This window comes from Podarcis muralis, chromosome 12 (genome assembly GCF_964188315.1).
Source record: "Podarcis muralis chromosome 12, rPodMur119.hap1.1, whole genome shotgun sequence".
Taxonomy (NCBI): domain Eukaryota; kingdom Metazoa; phylum Chordata; class Lepidosauria; order Squamata; family Lacertidae; genus Podarcis; species Podarcis muralis.
In genome coordinates this window covers 45,794,311-45,822,231 of record NC_135666.1, presented here as the reverse complement: position 1 = coordinate 45,822,231, position 27,921 = coordinate 45,794,311, and the positions used below count along the sequence as shown (strand labels likewise).

Below are 27,921 nucleotides of genomic sequence, written 5' to 3'. Positions count from 1 at the left end.
GCGAGCCGCGGTTGGTCGCGGTGACGTCGCGGGAACGCGGCGGAGGTCCGTTGGGTGTGTGTGTGTGCGCGCGCGCTCGGGAGCGAGCCTCCCTCACAGGACGAGAGCGGCGCGAGCCGCAGGAGGAGGAGAAGACCGTTTCCGTCCGCTCGCTCGCTCGCTCAGGCGGAGGCCGCTCGCCTCGACCCTCCGGCGCGTGTGGTACCTTCGCTGAGGAGAAGAAGCCGAAGAAGCAGCTGCCGCTGTCCATGCGGCGCTGGGGAAGGGAGCCGAGGGCCGCGGCCGGCGGCCGGCGCCGACGCCCGGGAGTAAGTTGCTGAGGGGCGCCGAGGTATGAGGCGCTGAGGCCGCGCCGCTCTCCTCAGGAGAAGGAATGGACGCAGAAGGCCCAGTCCCGCGGTTTGGGGATCCCCGCGGAGCCCCGTCCGCCCTCCGTGTCTCCGTCTCCATCGCATCCGCGCGCGCCCTCCGTGCGACAGGTTGGGGGAAGGGGCGTGAGTGCGCGTGCGCGAAAGATGAAGCGCTGCGTGTGCGTGTTTTCGTGTGCACGTCTGAACGGCGAGCGGAGAGAGAGAGAAAGAGAGTGGCGGGATGGAGTATCAGGTACGCTGGAGGGAGGCGGCGGCGAGGCTTGGCAATGCTACGCATCCGGCATTTCCACCTCCTTGCCAAGCCGCTTCTGGAAAGGAGGCTGGAGCTGAGTTCAAAACACCCCCCCCTCCTTTCTTGGACGTCGCCAGCGCTCTTCTTTTTCCCTCCCTTCCCCTCCAAATCCCCTGCAGTATTGAGGAGAGCGAGCAGATCCCTGGATCCCTCCTCACGGCTGTATATTCCTCAGGCTTACGGGGTGGCTGAGAAGTTCTTGCACCCGAGCTGCAGACCTGTTTGGTGGTGGGTAGTTTGGGGGGGGGGGGGATGACGGTGCATCTTATTTCTGCAAGCCGGAGACGGAGCCAACAGGTTTGTCCGGAGCGTTTAATGTGCCCGCCTCCCCCCCCCCCCACCCCTCCGATGCTGCAGAGTGTATCTGCCACAAAGGAAAGAGCTTGGCATCCCTTCCCTCCCCCCCGTGGAAGGGCTTTTTTGCATCGGGTTGTCATGCCGAAAACACATTATGGCATTGATGATCTCTTTGGCAAACAGCCATTTTTCTAAGCTGTATCAACTTCTGCTTTATACGCCAACACAGGCACCAAAGCTGGGGGGGGGGGGGTGTTGTTGTTTAAGATACGTTTCTCCCCTCTTGGGCTGTTAGCAGTAACGGAGCAGGTAGGTAGAAAGACATGGTATTTGTCTCACTGAGAATGGTTATAGCACTGAATGGTTGAAAGGAAAGCCACTGTATTGACCAGAATGATGGAAATTTACCATGATTAATTTCAGTAAGGTCCTTTATCAGTATGTGCACTATTATGAATTGTTTTGTTATTAGTGCCTTGTTTCTTGAGTAGACCCTGAAAGGACTGTATGGAAGCTTCTTTGGGAAGGGAGTACCATTAGAAGGCAGCATTGAAATCTTTTAAATAAATAAATTGAAGGAGAAGCTTCATGTGGCTTGTATTTTGAAGCTTGCTCTTATATATTTAGGGACTGGAAATAATTTATTTGACTACTAAGGTAGTTAGAGCTTTAAATATGGCTTTGCTACAGTCTGCTAGTATAGATATGAATTCTTTTTAAAGAATGTGAGTCCAGATCTGTTTAAAGCCTGCCCTCTAGTGCAGCCACTCTTACTCATTTAGGCTGCTGTGTTTATATAGCAGTTTTTGGGAATTCATAATAATAGATAATTGGTGTAGAAAATGAGAAAAGGCAAGAGTTTTGAAGTATGCATTTTCAATTCCTTTCCCAAGCTATAGAAAACATGTAGAAAGTCTCCACTAAGGAAACACACTGATGAGTATTAAAATTGGATAAGTTTTGCATCATTTGCCACTAATATTGTTGCCCCATGGAGTAAGATGAATAGTGATGATGCATTGTCATTTTTCACATTGATAATTTCTTCCAGAAATGTACATTTTTGCTTTTTGTGTGACATATTCAATGGTTATCATACAGTATCTAAAGAGAAGAAATGTAACCATGCATTTTGTACACTGCTTGTTTTTGTAGAGTACCTGATGAAGGTATTGAACTGGAAGAACTGGAGCAGCTATTGGTTGAAATAACACCTGAATGGTTGAACAAATTCCTTTTAGTTCCCCAGATAAATATATGCCAATATAGCTTTAATGATGTAGAATTTTGTTTAATAGAAGATTTAGAGCCACAGTTAACTTTACTGAAATGTTTAGGCAACCAGGTCATACTTCCTAATTAAATCTACTGACTAGAAAAAAAAAAGGCACCCATCACTGATATTTTAAAGGGATAAGTAGAGATTGCAATAATGTCCTTTCTTTGAGTCTGTCTGGAATGCTCAAAAATCACTTTTTGACAAGGGGCTTTGTATTCTGATAATTCCACTAGCTCTTCTGCACTGGAATTTAATTTTATCAGCTTGCACCTCTGGCCTTCCAGTGCTCTAGAAACAATTTCCGTATGTCTGTTTGCACCACTATTTCATACCTTGCTCTCTGTTGTGCCTGATGTCACCTTTGTATCTTTCGTTGCTTATTTCACACAAGCGCAAGAGAGAGGTACCTTCATGGTATTCTTTCTCCCCATTCCCAAATTCATTTCATAATTCTGTTTCCCATTGTATTGTCTCCATCCTGCATTATTTGGGGTTGAATACTTAAGTTATTAGAGAGACTTTATGGGGCAGGTCATTTGTCTTCCGCCTTTCTGTGAAATGATGGTGAGTAAGATGTACAAGGTCATATTGTGCACAATAAATGAATGCCTTAACAAGCACTTAAGGTGCCTAATAATGTTTGACACACACATGCCTTTGTGTATTTTTTATTAACATTGAAATTGCATAAAACCTGTAGAGCAGGCTTCTAATTAAGCAGTTGCCTGTGGTAAACTTCCAAGTGACGGGGTAAGATGTGCTTCTTCCGAAACATTTGTGCTACTGCTTGTCCCCTATGCACACTGCTGTAATACAGTGCTTTGTTATCCTACTTGTTGAAACTTAGGACTTCACCAAGTGACTTTCTGGTCCCCCTTCTTCTTTCTCACAATTAAGGAAGAGGGCAATACTTTTAACCCACCTTTTAAAGACCTGATTTTGTTGGTGTACCTGTACAATTGCACACTTGTTTTGTGAAAATAGGTTGCAGAGCCATCTCTGTGTATAAAAGTAATGCAAAAATTAATTCAATACAGCATATTGGATTTTCTCTATGAAGTGCTTTGAAGACACTTTTAAATGGGTCAAGGCTTGGGAGCAGGACAATAGAAGATGACAATAGTTTTGAGATTTTCTTTCTTTAATAGTTCAATTCACGCAGTTCATCTAGAAGATAATGTCACAACAAAATGTGGGGTGGATCCAGTTAGTGAATTCATGGTTTGAAACAACAGTCTAAAACAGATGTGATGCAGGAATTCTGTGGTTGGAATCTTTGGCTTTATTTAAAAAGACTCAATGGGGGATTTGGATCAGGGTTGTGACACTTGAGTTGTGTGTTTAACCCTTTCCTCTGTATCATTTGACCCCTATCTGAATTGACCCCTTGGTTCTTTATCCCTGTGGGGTGAATTGGCAGGTACGTTAGGAGGGGAAGCCAGATGAAGAAAAAGTGTAGATGGAAAACAGGAGTCCATCCCGCATCACTGCAAGTCAAGATCAAAGTCCCTTCTCCCCCCCATGACTGTTGTTAATACTTTGTAAAACTATGAGAGATCCTAACCATATATTTCCCATGCCGCATCTGTTGCTGACATCTTACTAAGAATTTTGAGTAATGGCAGGAATAAGTTTTACATGGTAGATATACAGAACTTGCCACACATCATGAAGATGCTATCCATTGTGTGTTTGCAGCTGATTATATAGCCTGATTCTGCAGTGAGAGAATACTCAAAACTTTATTATCATTCACAATATATTAGAAAAAGAAATGAAATGAAATGTGATTAATAAAGGCAAAAATGCCATTATAAGAGAAATTTTGTGCCAGTTGTACAAATACAAGTTAATGGATCACAATTTTCTACTAGTCTACCTGCCCATGTATACAAGTGTAAGCAGCTTGTAGCTCTTGTAAATGACTCAATTTCTACCAACTTGCAAAAAAGCTCCCCTTTCTGTTCATCTAGAGGCAGTTATTATGCACCATAGGTGGGTGTAGTAGTGGTATATCTTAAGATTAGAAAATGTGCCAGAACTAGGAACTGTTAATCTTGCAAATTTTCTATCTTTGGTTGATTACTGCTCCTTTTTGGAACCGCCACGCAAAGCAACTGTAATATTTAAACCTAATATTGCATCAACTGAAGTCAGGCACCATGTCTCATGATTCCTCAAAGCATTAAAACGTACTTAGAAGACAGCAATATAGAAAACTACTGTAGGTGTATTAAACTTTAAAGGTTTGTACAGGTTGAGTGTTGGGATAAGCTCCTGAGTTCATCCATTATAGCTGCTACTCAGGATGTCAACATTAGACTCACTCTCTTTTTATTGGTCCATATGAACTTTGGGGTGGTAATCTATGCCTAATACATACCACTGATTTCTGTGAGATTTATGCACATATTTGATTGTATGTTAGCCATATAATTCCTGAAGGAGAACTTAAGTATTTTTTCCCCCTTTAGGGAATAAGGGAAGAAGAATGCAAATCTTTCCTCAGAACTGGATATGGAAGTATCAGCAGATGAATCTATGGAAAACATGAGGAAAAATTGAAACTACATGAGCAAAGCATAGATAAGATGATACCTTTGGAGAGGGCAGTGCCATGGTTGGTAGATTTCATTTCTGATTTATTAAAATGTAGTTTTTTTAAAAATTGCTTCACTCCAGTGCTTGTGAAATTCCTCTGGAGGTATTGCAGTTATATCATGATTTCCAAGCAGTTTTGCTAGTGTAACAATTAGTATTATGCTTTAAATTGATTTTACAAAATGTGCACAATGGATTGTTTTGGATTTTTTGTTAAGGCATGTTTTAGGCTTATATGAGAGCAAACTGAAATATACCTTCAGTTTCATTACACACCCCTTCTCTAGTGAGGCTGTGTGAAGCAGTATGGATGCTTCTATTTTAGATTAGCTGCAACTTGTTGTTGTGTCTGAACTTGAATAAACTGTACCTTGACTACGGTTTGTTGAAACAAACCAACCTCAAACCAGTTTATTAAACTGGCTTGTTTCAACTAACTATAGTTTAGGTTAGAGTTCAGATGGCCTGCTAAACTGTTATATAAAACAGTAACTCCTGATCTCTTCATGGCCATGCTAAACGGGGAAGTATGCAGATTTGAGGCTAGCTGTAGCTTATTCTCATAATGGTAAACCATGGTTTCACATTGTGTCTGAATGCCGTCCATATGTCATGAAATGCGTGTGCATGTTTTTTGGCTGCTCCCTTAATACATGCAACTGTGATCCTTTCCTGATTGCTGAGCTCTTGTATTGTAATGAGGAATTAGTAGAGAAAGCATGCATATATACTTTTAAATAAAAATGTACCATGAATGAATTTTATATTCTGGTATCAAGAATACAAAAAAAGAGAGATTTCCCCCCCAGATGATATCCCTGTATTAGCAGGTTAAGGGTGCTTACAGTGGTTGGGAACAAGCATTTTCTGTGGAGAGACTGCATTTCCATGGAGTTCTGAAAGTTGTACACTAGCATATTAGAAACATGGAATTATAGAATTCGAAGGAACACTGGGAATGATTTGGAAAAGTGAGGTTAGAGTTTTAAATGCAATGCCATTAATTGCTACTGACAGTGATGTTGAGGACATTCATTGAAAAAAAAAGTGTTTTTAAATAAGCCTGGAAAACTGAATGACTGCCAGCAGAACTAGCCAATACTACTTGTGACGGTTATACACTCTAGACATGAGTGTGGCCCACACATTCTGTACATTGGAAAGTCACATTGTGGTGTTTCATTACCAAGGGGGGCCTTGTACAGCATTGTAAAATGATTACCATGGACAGACAGATGCTGGCTCTTGCAGAAATATATTAGAGTTATAGTTAGCCATGCAACGTCAAGAGTCATTTTTTTTGGTGAAATCACTTTTGATGTAGCTGCTGTGCTTGGAAAAACTAGAGTTAGTTTCTTCCAAGGTTTTCTCAGATGTTGAAGTATACTTGAATTCTTGAAGTATAAGTACCTATTGTTTGGTTGGAAGATACCCAAAGTTTCATACATCTTAATGCATGAATGAACTACATTTTCCCATTTCCAGTCAGATGGCACTAGCCCTATAAAGCGATCATTATTTTCCTCCAACTCTCAGCATTAGAGCTTTCCTAAAACTTCATTTGCACATTGCCTGTAGCATCACCTCCATATAATGCGATGAATTATATGATTGCATATCATACTGATGACATTTTTACTTTGCAGATGCTTCACTAGCATAGTACATAACCACATGGGTCAAGCATGTAGATGTTGCTTGAAGCAACTATTGAGGTGGTGGTAACTACAGGGTATTTTTTATTTTGAATGGTCTAATTGTATGTTAGGTACCACAGATCTTAATGTTATGCTGCCCTCATTAAATAATGAATGGCAATACTGTATGTGAATAATGTCTTTGCTTAGATTAGCTTACAACAGTTTCATCATTCTTCCCATTTAATGCATATTTTAGGCACAGGCAGTCCCAGGAAGAATTACTTTTTTTTGTATTCTTTTTTTCTTCATTCCTGAAATAAATTTGTACTTGTGTACTGAACTAACTACTCTGAAGTGCTTTGCAAAACTCTACAGCATATCTTATACATTTTTAGAGTTTAGACACATCTCAATTAGCTATTCCAATTCTCCTTCAAGAAAGTATTTTTAAACCTGTTTTTTGGACCAAAGGCCAGCTTTTAGAGTAGGTGAAATCTTATTCTTCTTATCTTAAGTAAATGTATATTCTATAAAAAATATTCTTTTTGACTTCTAGGTACGTTTGGCAGTGAAAATGGGTTGTGCATCTGTTTCAAACACTTTCATATGAGAAGACACCATTTTTAAAAAGTTTCAGCATTACTACTTCAAGCAGTATGGCTGGTTTCAAGCGAGGGTATGATGGAAAAATTGCTGGACTGTATGATTTGGATAAAACCTTGGGGAGAGGGCATTTTGCTGTGGTCAAACTTGCCAGACACGTTTTTACAGGTGAAAAAGTAGCGGTGAAAGTTATTGACAAGACCAAGCTAGATACTCTAGCAACAGGACATCTATTCCAAGAAGTTAGATGCATGAAACTAGTGCAGCATCCTAATATTGTTCGCCTGTATGAAGTTATTGACACCCAGACCAAACTTTACCTAATCTTGGAACTTGGTGATGGAGGAGATATGTTTGATTACATCATGAAACACGAAGAAGGGCTTAACGAAGATCTGGCAAAGAAGTACTTTGCTCAGATTGTTCATGCTATATCCTACTGCCATAAACTGCATGTAGTTCACAGAGACTTAAAACCGGAGAATGTTGTCTTCTTTGAAAAACAAGGACTTGTGAAATTGACTGATTTTGGCTTCAGCAACAAATTCCAGCCTGGGAAAAAACTCACAACAAGTTGTGGTTCTCTTGCATATTCTGCTCCAGAAATTCTACTTGGTGATGAGTATGATGCACCTGCAGTAGGTAAGTCAATGAATTCAGAGCAAACTAAAGTCACTTTTATTGCATAAATTATTTTGTTTCGGAGCAAGCAGCCATTGGAAGTAAATATTTAGAAATATAGTAGGAAGATGAAAGTCCGCAAAGGTCCCTGTGTAGCTCTTCATTATGCTATTTATGTTTTAACATACTATCTAGTCCAGTGCCTTCTAGTTTGGAGTTGATGCAGTTAGGCTTGTTGGTATTTTTTATTTTGGTTAGGAGCATTTGTGCATCCTTGATAATGAACATGGTTTGTTTGGAGGAATTTACACTAGAAATACAAAGTGTCCGAAGGTTTCCAGCTGGAACTAAGAGATCTAAATTATGACAAGCTGTACTAAAGGAAGGGACGCGGGTGGCGCTGTGGGTAAAACCTCAGCGCCTAGGACTTGCCGATCGCATGGTCGGCGGTTCGAATCCCTGCGGCGGGGTGCGCTCCTGTCGTTCGGTCCCAGCGCCTGCCAACCTAGCAGTTCAAAAGCACCTCCGGGTGCAAGTAGATAAATAGGGACCGCTTACCAGCGGGAAGGTAAACGGCGTTCCGTGTGCTGCGCTGGCTCACCAGATGCAGCTTGTCACGCTGGCCACGTGACCCGGAAGTGTCTGCGGACAGCGCTGGTTCCCGGCCTATAGAGTGAGATGAGCGCACAACCCTAGAGTCTGGCAAGACTGGCCCGGCAGGGGTACCTTTACCTTTATACTAAAGGAAGGGCTGTGGTTTAGTGGTAGAGCCCATGCATGAAAATCTCCCAGGTTCAATCCTTGGCATCTCCAGATAGGGCTGGGAAAAATGCCCATAAGTCAGTGTAGACCATATTGAGCCTGATGGATCAATTGTTCTGAGTTCTTATTAATGGCTGCACTATGTTCTTATTAATGGATGCACTCTGATGTACAAGGAGTTCCTGAAAAAGCAGAGTATTTCTCATGTATTTATCAGTGAAGTCAGCTCTCTGTTTGCATTAGAACCCCAGAATGCTATGGAATGTGCTGACAGCATGTGAATACTGACAGCAATTTATCAAGTGGTGTACATACAGCCACATTTGCTCTCATGATGCAGAGAATTGCCACATCTCTGCATTTCCTATCAGTATTAGGAACATAGTAAGGCTTTCTTGTTCATAGCAGTAGCACAGAGTGTTTGGTAAATGGTCTCCTGTATTCATCCAGTGTCTTCTCAAATAAATGTTTGTTTCCCCCTCAAACTGCGATATTTCCTTTTATGAACAGGATAACATCAGATACACGAGGATGATACTGGACAGCTGTAATCATTTCAGTGGATGCAAGAATTGGCAGTTAATGCCTGCAGGGAGTGTATTCTCAAGTTATCACAATCTGTTGGCACCCTATAGTTGTAACGTAGGAGCGTATTTATAAGTCTTGTGTTATATGAAGAAAATACATTAAGCAGGGTGCCCAAGGCAGGGTTGTTTCTGACAAGTACATGTCCATTTGATGTCACTAAATGTGTTTGCCTAAGATACACAAGAGGTGCTTCAGATCTCTGCTAGTGACTTTAGAAAACAGATGTTGATCAGGCCTGAAAACAAACCAGAATACCACCGGGGGGGGGGGATTGTACACCTGACATTCAGTGTCCTTCACGTGGCTATGCAATAGGCTAATTTCATATGGTAATTGAATTATATTAGATAATTGTTTTTTTCTAATTGATGTTTTCCTAGTATTTCTCAGCTAACTTCTGAAGATGCAAGAAATGGATAGGCTTCCTGAAATTCTGTTTGCTTGTTTTTTGTTCCTATTGCTGTCAGTGTGTGGGTTGGCAGGAGCCAACTAGAGAAATGTAAATGAAATTAAGCACAGTGATGAAACGAAGCATAGTTCAATATAGATGCCCGTAACATCCATTGACTTCTTGCTGGACCTGTATTGGGAGATTCATGAGAAACTAATTTGAACATTTCCAAGTTAATTGTGTTTCTGTGCACATGCATGCAGAAAATGTAGACGAGCAGCATATCAATATTTCTTCATAAAAACATTTATGATAAATGCTGGATTTGTGAATATTTAACTTGCTTGTATAAATCCCAAACAGGACTTACCGTACTTGCTAGAAAAGGAAATATCAGTTGAGTCATGACGTGTTACAGCTTGATTGAATAAGGATCAAGATACATTTAAGGCTTTTCCTTTTAGATATTTCTGCTGGTGCATGTCTGTGTCAGCATTTAGTGTTACATTGTTTAAAACAATGTAGCCCCTATGTACATGTGAGAATTCGTTCCAGAGGTCCGTTCTTAACCTGAAACTGTTCTTAACCTGAGGTACAACTTTAGCTAATGGGGCCTCCTGCTGCTGCCGCACGATTTCTGTTCTCATCCTGAAGCAAAGTTCTTAACACAAGGTACTATTTCTGGGTTAGCGGAGTCCGTAACCTGAAGTGTCTGTAACCTGAGGTACCACTGTATGTGGGGAAAGTACAGTACAACCGATGGCTCTTTCCGGTTTTATCCTTGTGGAGGCGGTGGTGTGAACAGAGTACATTTTACAGCAAACAGTGTTGGGACATATTTATCAGAGCTTCTGGTTAGATGAATGTGGGATGCCTCCAAATAGAAATATATTTACTTTTCTCTAGAACCAGAGAGTAAAAACATATAAGGGATGCATGTAGGCGTGTTGATCTGTTAGAAGAAAATATAAAAATCACAGTAACATACTAGGACCAATTAAAATGTCTCAAAACAGTAAACAAACTTTTGTGTTTTCCTGGGGGAAGGGGAGAGATAACTGGACATGTTGGTGCCCAAAAGACTGCAGTTTGTAAGATTCTTTAAATGAAACACCAGTGGCATTGAAGCAGATTAGTACCTTCTAGATGTAAAATGATTTCTGGATGCAGAGGCTGCTGGCACAAACACGAGTGGCTGTTCCCCCATATTTTGGAGATATAAAATCTGACGGTTACTCAAATCTTTCTCCCACAAAGATGGAAACAGAGGTCCCTTGTGAGGGAGAGAGCCGGCATACATTTTACATTGGTAAAGATTGATAGAAGCCAATTTGGGTAATAAACATAGTGATTAGAAGCCATTACCTTTTATCTGAAGAGGAGACTTGGGTTTGGGAGTTATGTGCTTCTGCTTCCAATTTTGGATGCTGTTGAATCATTTGCTTAACATCAGCCTCAAGAGCCAAGCCATTTGCTTAATTTTCAGCCTCAAAGTTTCTCACTATTTATTTCTATTCTAGTTGCTCCTTATTAAGGCATTGCCCTGCTGTAAATTTTGAACTTAGGAAGGGTGAGGCACCTGCATGAACTGTTTATAATTGGGTGTGTAAATTATGCAGGAAGAATTTAGGTGTTTTAATTATATCTTAGAGTAATTTACTAAGTTGACTAGTTAGCTAGATGTCTAACACTCTAAACTTCCATATGGAAGTGGTTATTCTGCTCTTGTCTCAGGCTCTTTCTTCAGTAGTAAAGGAATAAAAGTTACCAGTTACTCCAGTTTGACTCCATCCCTGTTTCCTCTTGCTGTGTTGTAGCATTATTCATTCTAGTTTTAGTCTCTAAGGGCATTGGTCTTCAACTGATAGATCATTGTGTGGTTGAAGACCAATGCCCTTAGAGACTAAAACTAAAATGAAAATAATGCCACAACACAGCAAGAGGAAACAGGGATGGAGCTAAGAGTGCATTGTAAGGGTGCAGCTTCATTTGTTTGTTTTTAAGAAAAATAGAAGAGGAAAAAGAATAGAGATGCTTATATGGTAGCAAATTAGAAGTTGATTTTTTAAAAAATAGATGTGGCTTCAAATTTTGAAAATTTGATGATTACTTTTTACCAGGTAGTAAAAAAAAGGTAGTTTTCTCTTTTGGAAGGATTGACTTGTGGGTTGTTTAAAAAGACATTGCATTGCCTTTCAGCCTTACCTCATACAGCTATGTTACTTCGTATATCTTCTATATCAGCACTTGGAACACTTATGGAATGGGGGTAGATGTAGAATGATTTTTGGGGGGGGGGGGGTAGCTTGGTCATTTCCTTGAGAGGAGGTAGGACATATCAGTACCTAGAGTTAAATGTTTGTACACTTCTGCAAATAAATACTTTTTATTAGTACATTGGCTCTACATCAAGTAGTCAATCACTGTACTAATCAACAAACCATAAATGGAAGTTTAAGAGTTCAAACATAGTTTATTGAAAGCCAGAGAGATAACAGCAAGTCTGTCTCTTTCTCTCTCTCTCTCTCTCTCTCTCTCTCTCTCTCTCTCTCTCTCTCACACACACACACACACACACACACACACACAGCATTCTAAGTGAGCTCCAAATATGAGCCTTTACAATTGTGTGATGGTCTTCTGTAATATTCTTTGAGAAAAACAGAACCTTTAGAACTATGTACCATATTTTCCCATCTATAAGATGCTCCCTAATTTTTGACATTATTTTTTAGGGGGAAAACCTAGTCTTATACATGGAAAAATACGGTATTTATTGGGATTTTTTTACCCACAGTGCCTAGGACTTGCCGATCGCATGGTCGGCAGTTTGAACCCCCACGGCGGGGTGAGCTCCCGTCTTTCGGTCCCAGCTCCTGCCCACCTAGCAGTTCGAAAGCACCCCTAAGTGCAAGTAGATAAATAGGTACCGCTTTATAGCGGGAAGGTAAACGGCGTTTCCGTGTGCTGCGCTGGTGCTGGCTTGCCAGAGCAGCTTCGTCACGCTGGCCACGTGACCCGGAAGTGTCTTCGGACAGCGCTGGCTCCCAGCCTCTTAAGTGACATAAGCGCACAACCCTAGAGTCGGACACGACTGGCCCGTACAGGCAGGGGTACCTTTACCTTTAAGCCCAAAAGGCTTCAATAAAAACAAGACGGTTCCTGCCTTCAGAGTTACAATTTAAAAAACACCGCATAAAGGAGATGAGGAGAGAAGAACAAGGACACTCAGGAGCTGTTTCTTAAAAGTTAACAAAGTGGTTTTTATACTGATCAGCCACAATGGAAGCTGGGAGGCAAACTGGTCTCAGCAAAACTGATCAGAGTGTGCTTTCCTATATCTCACTCTTGCTGCAGTCTGATGGTGTAAATGCTGCTAGCAGCATTCGAAACTGGGAAAGAAAAGCAAGGCTTCACACAGTACCTGGAACCTAGGTTGTAGGGTGCCAAAACACAGTTTCTAGGTGCATTTGAAGCTCTTGCAGACAATCTGAAGTCGTGGAAGCCACGTCAGACGTTTGGGTTCCAAAGAACATTCGCAAACCAGAAAAATCACTTCCAGGTTTGCAGTGTTTGGGAGCCGAAACGTTCAACTTGCAAGGCATTGGACTTCCAAGGTACGACTGTACAGATAATTCATTCAGATTTTCTGTAGTTTCCTTATGTTCCTTTCAGTATACCTCATCACCTCTTCATCCATTGTTCAAATGCCTACCTAGTTGGTGTCTTGCTTTTTTAAAGACAGTAGCTAAAGACATTATGATTGTCGATCTTAATGTTTTTAGTGATGTGTGCCTCAAATTCTTTTTAGGCACCCTTTATTGTCTGCTTGTGTTCAAATTTGTGTTCCATATTATCATTTGGGCAAAACCTCAGTTTTCTGAGTGAAGCATTCTTGCTTCTAATAGCTTCCTTGACGCTTGTTTCTTTAACAACATTGGCATCCTTGGATTTGGTAGTATCTTTTCTGATAAACTGAATACATTCTAGCTGAGCAATTGTTTTGGCTTTGTGGGAAGATTTTCCCTTTCAATTTTGTTTAATTAGCCAATCTGACCTTTTAAACTGTGTGCGCACAGGGTGGAGGGGTATTGTTTGCTACTGTGGTATGTATTTCTTGGATAGGGGCAGTATAGAAACTTAATAAATAATAATAGTAACCTTTAAAATAAGGGGACTTGTAAAAGATTACTATTCTGAAGTCAAATGTGATTGTGTTGGATTTTTTGACAATTGAATACTTATGCGTGTTGGATTTCATAGCATTGTGGTCACTAGTTCCAGTTGGTTTCAACAGTGTTTGAACTTCTGAGCAGCATCCATAGTTTTTCCTCCTTTGGTGGATTCCATGACCAACTGTTCAGGGCACTATATTGAGGCTAATGAAAAATGCATATTTTTGTGTGACCAGAATATTCATCTAACAGTCTCTGTGATTACAATTGAAGGCATCCGTTACTACATTTCCTGATTTTCACCCTCCATCTCAAGATCACTATGAGCATTTTGGTCAGGGAAGTATCAGTATGTCCTTAGTACAGTCAAACCTCTGTTCCCGAATGGCTCCGTTTTGGAACATTTTGGCTCCCAAACGCTGAAAACCCGATAGTAAATCCTTCTGTTTTTGAACATTTTTCAGAAGCTGAACATCTGATGCAGCTTCCACTTGAATGCAGGAAGCTCTTGCAACCAATCGGAAGCCACACCTCAGTTGTCAAACATTTTGGAAGTCAAACGGGCTTCCAGAATGGATTATGTTTGACAACTCAGGTTTGACTGTACTAAATTACTTCTGGAGCCTGGTATTGCCACCCACAGCAATTTTTGGAGGGGTGTGTCTACTCCGTTTAAGATTTATAGTTTGTATGCCAAAGTGACATAATCAGTGGTCCTGTCAGAATTATTTTCACCCTCATCCTCTAGGTATGATACATTCCGAATAGGATGCTATCCAGCTTCTTTCAACTTTCCTCCAGGATTAAGTTCAAAAATTGGTGTGCAACCTCTGACATCAAGCATTGTATCCTAGCCAATTGCTGCATTAAATTACATTAACTTCATTTAGAGATTCCAGAGTGTTTGTGGATATTCCATGCATCCAGAAGCCTAATTTGAGTACAGAACTTTCAGTTACGAAAATAAATGAGACAGCAGGCCTCAAGCTTTGTACGTGTATCGGAGCCCCATAAAACTTTTGATCTGAAGCGATTGTTCAAGTCACATAGTATGTATTATAAACTCAGTTGCATTGCTTTGGCAACAGAGAAAGGAATGAAAAATAAGAGATACAGTGGTACCTTGGTTGTTGAATGGCTTGGCTTCCAAACAAATCGGCTCCAGGACACCACAAACCCAGAAGTGTATGTTCCAGTTTGTGAACGTTTTTCAGAAGCCGAACGTCTTCCGCAGTTTCCGCTTGAGTGCAGGAATCTCCTGCAGCCAATTGGAAGCCGCGCCTTGGTTTTCAAACCATTTTGAGAGTTGAAATAACTCCAGGACGGATTAAGTTTGACAACCAAGGTACCTCTGTATTTGGTTCTACGTTCAGTCCAAAATTGGTGCTACCACACTAAATTGCTTAACTTCTCTGAATTCATGGGACAGTTGTGCCTTATTTCCTGTCAACACAACCTTTTTATGATGACATCTTGAATTTCTTGTCATCCCGTCATTGTGTGTGACTTTTTTTAGTGCAACTCATTTCCTGAACTGTACCTGCACTGTCATCAGTGGCATAACAGTAAACCAAACTTGGATCACTTTGCAGGCCAAGCACGCTGTAGCAACAGCACAGACAGGAAATCCTCTCCAAACCAGAAAGGAAGGGGGCAAGAAAGAGTGAGAACATCATCACAGTGGATTGCTGGGGTGGGGTAGACCGTGGGAAAGACATTGTGTAAAAGTCTAGTTGAAACTGTTGAGCCTGATCTGTAGTTGTCTGTCTCCACTGCTTTAATACTGATTTTATGTGAAAATGACATTTTGAATTATTTAAGCAATTATTGCAGTTAAAAATTTGGATAACCTCACTTCCCAAAATGTAAGACTCAAACCTTTCCACTGTTCAGTTCAGCACAACATTGTAATATGCTAACAAAATGAAATGGTGTAACAGGTGTTTATTACACCAGTTCAGATTAAAATCAGCAATTATTTTGGGTTTACATAAAGCCCACAACCCCCTTGCTCAGGCTTTGTGAACTACTTGTGGGTCATGACCCACAGGTTGCAAAACACTGTTTTAGAGACTTAGAAATTGAGAAGGCAAGCATCTGCTGTGATGCTGGAATTGCTTCAAAACGCCTTAGAAATACGGTGTGATTATCAGCTTCTGTAAACCATGAAGATCTGGTCTCACAAGGAGCAATTTCTGAATGTTTTAGGCCTTCACTATGGGATTTGTGGTCTAATATTTTTGTTTGGAGTTTTTGTGTGTGTGTGTGAGAAAACTGTCCTTTTTTCTCCTGTATATGTAAATACAAGCCAAGTCTTGGTGCTCTCTCCTCACTAGATTTGAGATGAGCATGGCAGGGGCAGTCAGTGACGTGGCTTGGTTTCCATGGCAGTGACTTGATGTTATGTAAGGAAGTTGCATATACACTGGCTGGTTGTCATGGTTCTAAGAATCATACTCAAACAGCTCTTTCTCAATCGGATTTTTTTCAGTAACATTGAAGGTACACAGGTGCTGACCAACAACATTTAACACATTCTTATTTGTGTGTCTGTCACAATTCATATAGCCCGCTAGTCCTTAAGAACAGCGTCCAATTTTGAGAGAAGGAATTTATTTTTAAAACCACAGAATGTCTCTGCACAGTTCTCATTCAGATCCTCTTCCTGAACATATTTTGTGCAATTCTAAATCCACTTTTTAGGGAAACAAACATTGATTCTTGCTAACAGTGCTTTTTCACTTGACGTCGTTCCAGATTTTTTGTGAAGATATGCTGCCAGGCTATTTACATAGGCTAGCAACAAATAGAAAAGCTTAAAAAAAACAAAACACCAACTGCTTCTAATGTTGGGAGTTCTTAAAATGACCGTTAAGTTCCCAAGGGAAATGGGACGGTACCTGGAAACAAAATCTTGCTTACTTTAGACTTGATGGCTAGCAACAGGGGTATAAACAATGTTGTTTGCATTTCCTCCTATTGTATTCTTTCCTGTACAAACTTCACTCTTAAATTAGTATGGTAAAATTGTGATAATTTTCAAGCTGTTAAGTATTGTTTTAAATGCTTTAGCAGTTTTCCATGATACCCATTTTCACCCAATAGTTGATTTTTTAAAATTTATTTTTAGGTTAGTGTGTTGCATGCAGGGCACAATAAAGATGTGTTTATATATATAAACAAAGGTGAATAATTTGTCCGGGGAGAGGGGGAAATAGTATCTAAAAAATTAAAATCTGCACCCACCAAGGTAATAACTGTGGCAGCATTGCTGAATATAATCTTCACATTTCCACTATTTATTTCAGTGAGCATATGAAGCTGCATTTCATCTTTCTGTGTATAAGGCATTTGTGGTATTATGCTGCTCAGTTTTGAACAATTAAAATGTTGGTTCAAATTAACTATGATAGGAAACTAATTTCCCCCCCTGTGCCGGTTGCAATAGGTTGTTGTTTTTCAAGTACAATATTTTTAAAATCTTGTTACAGATATATGGAGCCTGGGAGTTATCCTTTATATGTTGGTATGCGGGCAGCCACCATTCCAAGAAGCAAATGACAGCGAAACTTTGACAATGATCATGGACTGTAAATACACGGTGCCATCACGTGTGTCCAAAGAATGTAAAGAGTAAGTGAAATGTTTAACATAGTGTATTGAAATTAAAATCGTAACACTAACCATTCAGTATAGAACCAATGTGGTGATTGGTTAGGACTAGCACAGGGTTAGGTCCCAGGTAATCCCAGCTCATCCATTATTCTCACTTCAGGACTGTGGTCCAGGAACTATTATTTCAACCCTCATAGGGTTGTAATGATAATGAAATAGAAGAACCATATATACTACCTTGAGCTCCCTAGATAAATATGAAGTTTTTCTTCATTTTTGAAATGGTTTGCTTCTTTAAACATCACCCTTTATCACATTCATTAAATGTTTGCATGTTGATGCTCTACAGGAGAGGGGTAACTTATTCGAAGCTGAGGTCCAAACGGGAAATATTAACTTGATGGTTGCTTTGAAGCTGTGCATATCTACTTTCATCAGTGTGATGGATGCAAAGTCTATGTACAGATAAGAAACATTTTCAAAGCTAAAGGAATACCTTCTCTCCCTTTACCATTTTCATTGCCAAAGCCCACAAAGCCCTCCTGTCAGCAGTACTTGGCTGCTGTTGTCAGTTGAAGAATACATTGATAACTGGAAACGTGAAACCCTGTAAACTATTTTTTATTGAGTGATTTCCTATATTCACATAGCCCATTGTAGAATAGTAATTTGTTAATAAAACAGAAGACAGTTTAAGAACGCAAGTCTATTCAATAAACATTGTGAAGCCTGTTGGAGCTGGGGGGGGGAATGTTTTTTAATTGCAGTTCTGGTTTTAGTAATTTTGACTGCTTTTTATGGCTTGACACTTGCTTAGCACAAGTCCATAGCCATTCTGTGACTTCTGTAGACAGGTAAAAAAAACTAATAAGTGGAAAGTAATCCCAAAAACAATTCTACCTTGTCATAATTCTATGACTGCTTCAGAGCCCCTTAGTTGCAGTTTTAATTTTGTCTTGTCCTTCAACTGTATGCATTGTTTTGTTTTTATTTTTTCCGTACCTCTGTTTGTATTATGCATGTGTAAGGAGCATCAAGAGAGACATGAAAACAGTCACGGTAGATAAGCTAGTTTGCCATCTAAACGAGCAAGCAGACATCCATACTTTCAAATTTGTTTGTAGATGTGTGTAGAAACTTACTTTTAAACTTGGGGAATGACGACACCCCTTGGATGCTTGGGGAACATTTTCCTACTGTGATGGTGCTAACATACTTATAGAGCTGTATCTTTTTTCTCAGTTTAATCACCCGAATGTTACAAAGAGACCCAAAACGAAGGGCATCTTTGGAAGAAATTGAAAACCATCCCTGGCTACAAGGAGTTGATCCATCGCCTGCAACCAAATATAATATTCCTTTGGTTTCATACAAAAATCTATCCGAGGAAGAGCACAACAGCATCATACAGCGAATGGTTCTGGGAGACATCGCAGACAGAGATACCATAGTAGAGTAAGCCACCCTTTTCTGTCGTGTTTACATTCCAGGATTGCAATTCCAATTTTGTTGTTACACAACAATTTTCTGTATAGAGCACAAGAAAATCCTTTTCTGGATCAGGTGCATGTCACCTTAGCCCAGCATTCTGTTTCTAGCCATTACCAGCCTTAAAAGTAAAGCTGAAGGCAAGCAACTTGCCCTGATTTATGCCCACTGGTATTCAGAGGAATAATTGCAGATGCAAGATTTATCAAGCTTTTGTATGTATCTTTGTAAGCTAAAGTGGCCCAAGACAAATTAAATCATTTACAGAACATGTCAAAACATCGATAACTTTTTGGAAATAAGTTACCAAGTCTGGTCAAAGAGGAGCCCTGTCTAAAGCCCAATAATCAAATTGTCATTCATATTCTATTCAGTAGCTTGAGTGTTCTTTCTTCTTGGGTCCCTGGGCAATGGCCTTATCAGCAGTTTCCTTTTCTCCCATGTGTAGTTGATTGGGGATGGAGAGTATGTAGCAGCAGGCCCAGAGAGTGGGGCACCCGGGTTATGACATGCACCTTGTTCAGTCATGTCCTGTTCTTTATGCACTATTATCTGGCTCCCAACATCCTTGGCCATGTTAAGGAAACACTGGGTTATGGGGGGTGTAGGGTGTTGCTTAAAGGAGTAGGTATTCCCACTATGTGGCTTCTTCCTAGTGTCAACCGCTTTTAAATTGTATGTTTGGTTGTAACTCAGACATTAACTTTATATGTTCAGCTGCTGAATAGTGCAAGTGGCAATGTTGGAGACAGGCCCAATATAGAAGCCACTGAGTTAACAAGTGGATGCTTTAAAACAGTTGAAACAGGAATTTGTATCTGCCAATAAGCCTGCTGTTAATGCCTAATGACTAACTAGATGAACACATTGTCCGTTTGGCTATGGAAGATCAGTGGCAGATTTAAAAGTAGCATATCGCCTGTTTGCAAATTGATTTTATTTTGGACCTTTGCCTCTCTCCCCTGTGTAGTGCTAGGCAGTGGCTAGCTGGCAACAATGCTCCCGTGAGCTGAGTTGGGGGAGAATGTGAGGAAAGTCCATGCTAATAAATGAGACTGCTCTCCTGCTTTCAAGGCAAGCACTTGATAAAGTCTCAGTCAACACTGACAAAGTTTGTTTCCCTGGGGTTGCCTCTCCCTGCAGTGAGAGGTCATCGCAGGGAGGCAGTGGAGACACTCCCAGCCTCCTAATCTCAGTAATCGTAGTCACAAATGTATGTATCAGGAGCTCAGCCTGTAAGAAGAGAATTCCTTTGTTTGAGCAGACTATCTGTAAAAGTAAAGTATAGTTATATCTGACAGCTGCAAAAGGTTACTGAAGCATAGACTGGCATTCAGTAAATTACTGTGATTGGGGAAAATCTATTCAGCTTTTGGTTGCTTTCCTTAATATAGCCTAGTTTGATTATTGAACTTGCCACATTAGGTTGTCCAGTTCTTAATAAACTAAAAGCTATCTGTCAATATGTCAAAAGACTAATTTCTACTTATAGGCACTGTTCAGTATTTGCTTTGAGGTGCATTGTAAGCAGTGCTGGCTGCATGTCCAGTTCCAGAAAACTGTTGATGTATGATGTGTTCCATTTTAATTTTATTTCCCCCAGGGCTCTGGAAACCAACAAATACAATCACATCACTGCTACCTACTTCTTACTAGCAGAGCGGATTCTAAGAGAGAAGCAGGAGAAAGAAATACAAACCAGATCAGCAAGCCCAAGCAATATCAAAGCTCAGTTTAGGTAATAATTTAAAGTACTCAAATTGTACTAAATTTAAGAGTTTTTAATCATACATTCTTTAAAAGGGCCCACCTTTTTGATAATTTTAAATAGATTGTCATGCTACTGTGGTGTATCATTGCCAAAACACTGTGTGCTCTACAGCTTCTGCACAGCTAAGTTGGTAGTTTTGAAGGCATTTTGCTGCCGAAGGTTGTTAACTGTTCTGCAGGTTGGGATCTGGAAGCTTATTCACCAGCAGCACAGCCACAGAATTGGTTCCATGGAGAAATGTTCGTTTTCTTTTCTCCTGTCATGCTGAAGTCGCTATTCTTAGCCTTTCTATCATTGAATTCACAACCTAGGGTAATGTTAGGTAAGGAATATCTGAGTTCATGCTTGCCCCAGTGCAGGCCACAACTGTAACGCAGAACGAATCAGCCAATTTGTGGTGGTGTTGTTGCTGAGTCTGCACCCTATTCCAACAGGCAGAATTTCCCATGAAGAATGAGAGCTCAGAGAGAGATGGAAATCGGTGCATCCCATTCCTGTTAGATCAGATATGGAGACTTGTGCCCCTGCAGATGGTGAGGGACTACAATGTCCATCACCCCATCCATTGGCCATGCCAGCTGGGGCTAAGGAAAGTTGGGAGTGTGGAGGACAACTACATGTGTCTAGCTCAGCTTTGTCTAACCTGACTTGGCAGGAGCTCTCCGCCATCTTGGACAGAGATCCTTCAAGCTTTCCCTGTTAAAGATCATCAGACCAGGAATGCCATGGATTGAGCATAGCACATGCATGAGAAAGTGTGTGCTCTACCACGGAGTTATAGAACTTAGCAATATTGTGGCTCTGTCAGGAACTGTAACTGGGAAGTAACTGCTGAAGCCCATACCAAAGTTCCATTGGTGAGCTTGTGGGAAAGGAGTAGGCAGTTAAAAAAATAAATTGCCTACAAAGTTGTATTTTCAGAAACGGAATAGTTAAAGAAGCTGAAAGGTATAATTAGGAAGATCCCTTCAGGAAGGCAGAACTATTTAAAACCACTGCAATAGAGACTAAAATAAAATGTATACTGCAAATGAGAAGAAACACAAACAAGTCCAGAAATATGTCATTGTGTTTAAATAGCCCCATCAGAGTATATGAAAGGCAGGAGGCCTTATTTTAAGAAATTGAAGTCTTGTCAAAAGGAAGACAATAAACAGCAAAAGTTCATGTGCCTTTCCTTCTGTGTGCTTTTAAATGTTAGGACTGGCCACACTTCTGCCTTTGTGATGATAGCATCCTTTCGGCCTATATTTGCTCTGTTAATTTTTTAAAAAACAACACATTGGAGCAAATAACTACAGTTGGGGGGGGGTGATTTTTAGAGGGAAAACCATAAACAAAGGATAACCCTTGTCCTGCAGTCCCAAACTAGTTTTAGTTGTGTTCGGGATGAGGGCAGGAGAGAGATTATGTTGCCAATTGTAAGCATGGAAATATTTAAGTGTGTTTAAAATTGCATCTAGTTTGACTCCAATATTGCAGCTGCCAACCTTTGCACACTTGGGAGTAAGGCGTGTTTTGCTAAAGTGGGAGATATTCATTCTGAATGAATATGCTTTGACGAGGCTGCATGGATACAAATTCTGGAAAACCACACTTGAAATTGACAGGCAGATAGTTTTTTAGCTTAGTTGTTAAATGCATCAGTCAGAAGTGATGTAGGATATAAAAAGTTTAAATACATTGCTAGGAGAAAAATTTCAGCAAAGCTGATTATGTGTAATATAAATGTATGATTACCACAACCATGGAAGCTTGGACTGGAAATGTACTACTCCACAAACATATGTATTTTCACGGATTATTTGATACCTGGGTCTCACTCTGTGTGCAAGGGGACACTGGGATATCTGCTGTGCACTTTGTTAAGTGACTTTGTGCATTTGGCTCTTATTGGCCTGATTTCTAGCTATTTTTTTGATCTGCCAGCCTGCAACTGAATACTCTGAATGAACAATTTCTTTGAAAGTCTCTGGCATTCATGGCAATGGCTTTGGAACCTGCTTTTAAAATTTTGATTTGCCTTGCCAGTATTACTTTGGCATATTCAGAGCAGCAAAGAATGTCTGTTCCTGCCTTAACTTTGCTTCATCTAAAACCGAGAATGTCTTCATAACTTCCGTAAAAATTGTGCCTTTTTAAAAAGTGGACTTGTATGTATTCTGTGCCACTTATCAGATAGTGACTTCTTGAAATCTTTTTTTTAAGGTTGAGCAGCGTAAAATGATATACACTTTAATATTTTTTAAAAAGCAGATGGAAATGCCATTGAAAAGAAATGTTATTAAAACTCATTACAAAAACTGCATCTTTCCATTCAAAAAGGCATTTACCAGGGTAGCTACAAACTCAAAAAGACTGGAATCCTGTAATCTTGGGCGTGGGCATGCTTATTAGAATTTTCTGCTTTTCCCCTTTACATAGCAGACTGCCATACCAGATCACAAATTACTTTTTGAAAATATTTCAATAAAATATTATTATTATTATTATTATTATTATTATTATTATTATTATTATTATTAATTATTCTACACCCGCCCATCTGACTGGGTTTCCCCAGCCACTCTGGGCAGCTTTCAACAGAACATTACAAACAGAATAAAACTTCACACATTTAAAACTTCCCTAAACAGGGCTACCTTCACATGTCTTCTAAAAGTCAGATAGTTGCTTATGTCCCTGGCATCTGAGGAGAGGGCATTCCATAGGGCGGCGCCACTACCAAGAAGGCCCTCCGCATGGTTCCCAGTAACATCACTTCTCGCAGGGAGGGAACCGCCAGAGAGGCATGCCACTGGCTGCTGCTGCTGGTGCTATTGCTAGAGAAACCTCAACCCAAAGCTACGTCAGTTGTGCAGAACTAATTGGTAAGATCTCTGGATCTTGGCCAATATGTACAAATTTAATTCTTTGCCTGCTTGGTAAATTTTAAAATCACCTTACATTTTTTCAAGTTACAGTGAGAGGAGCTTTGCTTTTAAAACTTTTACTAAAATCCTTTGTTTCCTCTTTTTTGCACCTCTCTTAGGCAGTCATGGCCAACCAAAATCGATGTTCCTCAAGACTTGGAAGATGACCTTACAGCTTCTCCTCTCTCGCATGGAGGCGTTCCTCAGTCTCCAGCTCGCAGTGCTGAAAATGTTCTTAATGGTCACCGGAGCAAGGCACTTAATGATTCATCAAAGAAGGAGGACATTCCTGAATTAGCAGGACCAGCACTTTCCGTCGTTCCTTCGGTGAGCTTAAAACCTACAACTAGCGGTCGGAAGTGCTTGTTTAGGGTGGAAGAAGACGAGGAGGAGGACGAAGAAGATAAAAAACCAGTCTCCCTTTCAACCCAAGTGGTCCTGCGCCGCAAGCCTTCCGTTACAAACCGTCTGACTTCCCGGAAAAGCGCCCCGGTCCTGAATCAGATCTTTGAGGAAGGGGAGTCGGACGACGAGTTTGACATGGATGAGAACTTGCCCCCCAAACTTAGCCGTCTAAAAATGAACATTGCTTCGCCAAGCACCGTGCACAAGCGCTACCACCGAAGGAAAAGCCAGGGTCGGGGATCAAGCTGCAGCAGCTCAGAAACAAGCGACGACGACTCCGAAAGCAGGCGGCGTCTCGATAAAGACAGCGGGTTTACTTACTCCTGGCACAGACGGGATAGTAGCGAGGGACCTCCCGGCAATCAGGGAGACGGCAGCGGACAAGGAAAACCAAGCAATGGAAACGGAGGCGTAGACAAAACGAGCCCTGGCGACAACAACAAAGGGGGCGGAAGTCCTTCCAGTAGTTCTAGTGGAAGCACGAATAACAATTCGGGTTCCACTCGCAGGTGCGCCGGATCTGGAAATTCAATGCAGTTGTCTTCAAGAAGCGCGGGCGACCTGGTGGAAAGCCTCAAATTAATGAGCCTCTGCTTAGGTTCACAGATTCACAGTAGCACTAAATACATTATTGATCCGCAAAACACCATCTCCTTTTCCAGCGTCAAGGTACAGGAGAAATCCACGTGGAAGATGTGCATAAGTTCCTCTGGGAATGCAAATCCAGCTTCGTCCTTGGGCAGTATAAAATTCTTTTCTGATCAGATGTCAGACACTGCAAACGAATTAGAAAGGATAAAGAGCAAGAACTTGAAAAATAACGTGCTCCAACTACCTCTGTGTGAAAAGACTATATCTGTGAATATTCAGCGAAACCCGAAGGAGGGATTGCTGTGTACCGCTGGCCAAGCTACTTGCTGTCACGTTGTTTGACAGTAATCAGACTTAACTCATTCTACTTGACATCACCAATCTTCCTTTTCTGCGCTGTGAATACTTTATTTCACTGAAACCCTTCATTGTCATTGTCTTAATATTTTTAAATGAGCTTTGAGCAGTAATTTATTACATTTTAATTTAGTTTGCTTGAAATGACAATGCATGATTTTGTGCATGCTGCTAGCCAACAAATTTTTTTTTGTTCCCAACGATAACAGGATTTGTGTACTTTTTTACATTTATAATTTTACTATAGAAAATCTGGATTGCAGTAAGGCTTGTGTCCAAATCCAGTGTAAATGAAGCACTTAGTAGTTTCACATTCTGCACTTAAATGAGAGAGAGAGAGAGAGAGCGCTTTTGTTTCTTTGTGAAATGTCCAATCTTGTTCTGATCTTCTGTGTTTCCTAAACTATGTGAGATGTGGCATAATTCTGTGTGTTTGCAACAGAACCAAAGCAATAATGTTTTGATGCTGAAAACTTCTGTGAGCTTTCAGATTTCCAAGGCTTGTACAAAGCAAGGATGCACTGAGAATTTAAGAGATCTTGAACTATCATTTTTATCCCCACATCTCTTTTGTCTTAAACTATAATATGCATGAGATGGTGGCCGAAGATCTTGGTTTGTTACAGACAAGATGGGGGGGAAATAGTTAAGCAGCTTCCCCCGAGAAAAATTGTACATGCAGACAATCTTTTAAAAACTGTATTACAAAGGAAAATTATAAAGTCATCTGCTTGGAGTATTTTTAAAAAAACAATCTAAGGGAGAACACATCTGTTACTAGAGTCTATTATCATGGCAGTTGTTGGGTACAGTGCAAGACTATTTAAATTGGACCAATTTGTGTGACTTTTGAGAGGTCTTTTCCAGTAAGCTAGTTCCTGTAAATTAACTAGCCATAAGCATAGTAAAAGGCTTAACAAAGTTTCCTCTTCCTGTCTTTCACCCCACAGCATTTTGAAGCCTGCTCTCAATATTATTGATTACCTGAAGGATGTGACTGAGCATCTTAATTCCACATTTCCATTATTTCCATGTAAACAAATGAACAGGCCAATCAAGATGGGTGTCCGTGTAGTGTGGGATATATCAAAAGTGCTCCAAAATGCAGCACTGTATCCAGTCATCTAAACCAATCGTTTAAGTGAATTTAGGTAGAGCAGAAAACAGTTGCTAGAATTTGAATAGGAGGTCTGTTCAGATCAGGAAGGATCTTATTGGGAGTGCATTAACATTGTGCATCCTAAATACACTCCACAGATCTCAAAACGTGCCATGTACTGCAAATTTCTAGAAATTTTTTTTCCAATATAAAATTTAGTTTGGGGTGTAACAGTCTTGTTTATTTCCCTTCCATAACTCTCTCTCCAAATTGAGTCAGACAACACAAGTTGCATGGATCAATTTCTTTTTACATTCTGCACAGCTCTTAGTTTTTCTCTCTTTTTTTAACCCCTTGCTACTGAGATGTCAGCAGATAAATAGGCTGGCATTTTTAATGTACAAAAGGAAACTTTTGACCAGGTGAACTTGTTTGAACTTTTATCTAGAATAAAATATATTGCAGATTCCCAATTTTGGGAAGGACAAGAATGTTATTTTTTCAAGCTCTGTGCGCTGGGTCTTCAAAGCAATGCTGGTAAGTATTGATGGTATTATGTAGCAACAACCCAGGCAGGCACTGATTAAGAGACTTTACACAGTTTAGTATCTAAATGCTAGCAAAATGGTCAAGTAGAATGCATTTCATTTACCTTGTAGACTGTAGAGCACCAAAGAACTGTTTTTGGTTATGATACATTCATGTTTGCTTCTTTTAGTGTGGCAAAGGATGCAATTCAAAGCATATTTACAAGGAAGTAAATCCCAGTGTGTTCAGCATGGCTTACTTTCAAGTAAACATGTTCAGAATTAGGCTGCAAATCTCAATCGTGCAGCCTATTTTATTATCAAGCTTAGGAGGGGAATATATTTTCCCAGCAAAGCAAGTTACGAATGAAACACTTTGCTTTAGTTTTATTTTTTAAGCTTATGTTGCAATGTAGTTTTAAAACATCCTATCATACATGTATGATATCTACACAGTTGAAAGCTACAAGAACAGGCATGCCGGCGAAGCCATAGCGCATATTTCTTTGAAATTTTCTTAAGCAGGGATCTTACAAAGGGCCAGAAATATGGACAGTTCACAGATGATGGTGAACAGAGCATCTATATAAAAAGTAGGAGAAAGTTTATAAAGGGCATTGGCAATAAACTGTTGCAGCTTTTTATTTTCAAGTCTTGTAAATATTCTTTCCACACGTTATGTACAGCCTTGGAATGGCACCTTTTGACTAATCCCAGACGTTTTTTCATTCCCTCTGTTTTTTATATACAAATGTGTATATACGGTGCTCACTTTAGAACAGCAGTGTTGACCATTTATGCTGCATAGCTGTAACATAGCCTTATTTAGTTGTGTATGGTTGGTTGAACCTCTGGGTGTACAGATGTTAGCTTGAGTGTTGTCTTTTTAATCCATTTATTCACCGGTGAATGATTGTGCATGTGTTGTATGTTGTATTACGTCATGTTAAAAGGAGGGAGAGAATAACCACTACATTGAAATATATTGGACCAAACTATTATAGAACAAGTAACAGTTTCTTGTACCCCTTAAACCTGTCTTTACAAGTTGCATATAGTCAACGTAGCATATAAATTAAATATTGTGGAAAGCAACTAGTCTTGTATTTTTCTGTATGTGTATATAATGTACCTCTAGCAACTTTATCTGTATTTAAGATGTGACAATCTTGACACAGAATTTTACAATTAGTAAAATAAAGCAGAATAAAATGGAGAAAAGCTACGTGTATTAGGGGGAGGGTACAGAAATACCAGTTGATCCTTGTCAATTGCTTCCAGCGATGTTTGGCTTTCTTCATTGTATAAACATTCATGGTGTGTGACAAATGGGAAAAAAAATCCAGTTAATAAAAATGACCTCTTGATTGGTGCATAAATGATGTCCATGTCAACTTTATACGCTCTCTGGCCCTGAGGACACCAGAAGCTGATGTACTGTGACTTTTTGTCAGAAGTAAAAAACAGTATTACATTTAGAGTGGCTCTCTATGCGGTCACGCATTGGAAACTGTACACGTGCAGGAAAAAATATGG

The 27,921-nt window shown here is 40.2% G+C and overlaps 1 protein-coding gene across 4 annotated transcripts; it reads left to right on the top strand.

Annotated features, from left to right (window-relative positions):
- Positions 1–27,764, top strand: SNRK (SNF related kinase). Of its 4 annotated transcripts, none has more exons than XM_028751567.2 (7): positions 1–308; positions 4,714–4,859; positions 7,037–7,725; positions 17,112–17,253; positions 18,478–18,690; positions 20,327–20,461; positions 23,526–27,764. In XM_028751567.2, exons 3-7 carry the CDS (start codon positions 7,137–7,139, stop codon positions 24,742–24,744), a joined length of 2,298 nt encoding a protein of 765 aa, XP_028607400.1. In that variant the 5' UTR covers positions 1–308; positions 4,714–4,859; positions 7,037–7,136; the 3' UTR covers positions 24,745–27,764. The 4 variants fall into 4 exon arrangements, with proteins under 4 accessions (XP_028607400.1, XP_028607401.1, XP_028607404.1 ...); XM_028751568.2 differs by having other exon boundaries at positions 1–331; XM_077916354.1 differs by lacking the exon at positions 1–308 and adding an exon at positions 942–960.
- Positions 27,765–27,921: the final 157 nt, after the last annotated feature.

What these genes read in the sequence shown, in the direction of transcription:
- SNRK (XM_028751567.2), top strand. Translation starts at nt 7,137, where the DNA reads ATGGCTGGTTTCAAGCGAGGGTATGATGGAAAAATTGCTGGACTGTAT. An exon ending in GTATGATGCACCTGCAGTAG is followed by an intron (nt 7,726 to 17,111) that starts GTAAGTCAATGA and finishes ATCTTGTTACAG; the next exon opens with ATATATGGAGCCTGGGAGTT. An exon ending in GTGTCCAAAGAATGTAAAGA is followed by an intron (nt 17,254 to 18,477) that starts GTAAGTGAAATG and finishes CTTTTTTCTCAG; the next exon opens with TTTAATCACCCGAATGTTAC.